This window comes from Phytophthora parasitica (genome assembly GCF_000247585.1).
Source record: "Phytophthora parasitica INRA-310 unplaced genomic scaffold supercont2.82, whole genome shotgun sequence".
In the NCBI taxonomy this organism is placed as follows: Eukaryota; Oomycota; class Peronosporomycetes; order Peronosporales; family Peronosporaceae; genus Phytophthora; species Phytophthora nicotianae.
In genome coordinates, this window is record NW_008649068.1 from 189,512 (window position 1) to 190,796 (window position 1,285).

Below are 1,285 nucleotides of genomic sequence, written 5' to 3' on the forward strand. Positions count from 1 at the left end.
TGCACCGACCATTAACACGATGAAAGTTCAAACACTTATTCCGCCCTTTGCAATTTTAATTGTCTTGACAATAATTGTTGTCTTTAATTTTTATTTATCGTACTTTAACGAGTATTGTTGCCCTTTTTTGCCATCGTTTTAGCTCCATTGACCCATTTTGAGTTGTGATGGCGTTCTCCATGAAGATATCGACCGGCAAGAACAAGAAGAAGCCGCTCGCTGCGCCCTTTGCGTCTGGAACAAAGCAGTACGGGCTGGTTCTCCCGAAAAAGGATGCAAAGAAGAAGGTATACATGCAAGTTTCACTCTCTCTCTCGCTCCCGTCTTCGCGTAATCACTCTGAACAACCATGTATCAATCTGCCAGGAAATCTCGACAAGTTTCAATGTATTCGCAGCTGCAGCTGGAAGGAGCAGTAAGGAGAAGACAGAAGAGAGCGAAAAGGATGCAATACGTCGAGTCGGAGCTGAAGCAGCCCGCAGTCTGCAGCAGAGCCAAGTGGATAAGGTGCGCGCCCAAGCTCTGGCTGAAGACGCCTCCGTCTTCGACTACGACGCAGTGTACGACGACATGAAGAGCGCGCGGGAGACTGAAGCTGAGAAGCGCGCCGTTAAGAGAGAAGAGGAGAAGAAGAAGCCCAAATACATTAGCACATTGCTGCAACAAGCAAAGATCCGAGAGGTCGAGAACGAGCGCATTCGCGAGCGCCGACTGCTCAATGAGCGCAAGGCTGACGATGCGCTGTACGGAGACAAAGAGAAGCTCGTTTCAGCCTCGTATAAGAGAAAACTACAGGAAATGCAGCGCTGGGATGCAGAGGACGCGCGGCTTGCTGCCGTGGAGGAGCAAGAAGACGTCACTAAGCAGGGCGAGCATGCAATGGCAGGCTTTTACGCTAATCTCAATAAGAACATCGCGATGGGTGGCTCGACGGACAATGCGCGAAGTGCGTACACAGCTAAAGAGGCACGAGATGATGCGACAACTAGCGAGGAACCGGCTAGAGCTGAGCGAGGACGCGAGCGTGAACTTGACAACCATGAACGTGAAACAACAAACACTCCTGTTGACGAACCTGCGAACAAGAAAACGAGAAGCAACAAGCAACCAGACGAGGGTAGACGGTCTTCGCCAGAGCGCAAGGAGGTTAGTACCAAGGCCGAGCCACCGAAAGACCAGTGCGAAGAGGCGAAACCGAGCAAGGAGGACGCTATCGCCGCTGCCAGGGCACGTTTCTTGGCTCGAAAAGCGCAACGGAAAACTTGATAGAAAAAATATAAAAAAA

General features: G+C 50.7%; 1 protein-coding gene across 1 annotated transcript; it reads left to right on the plus strand.

Annotated features, from left to right (window-relative positions):
• The first annotated feature begins 152 nt into the window (after positions 1–152).
• Positions 153–1,285, plus strand: PPTG_18299 (hypothetical protein). Its single transcript, XM_008916357.1, has 2 exons — positions 153–287; positions 367–1,285. Exons 1-2 carry the CDS (start codon positions 168–170, stop codon positions 1,264–1,266), a joined length of 1,020 nt encoding a protein of 339 aa, XP_008914605.1. The 5' UTR covers positions 153–167; the 3' UTR covers positions 1,267–1,285.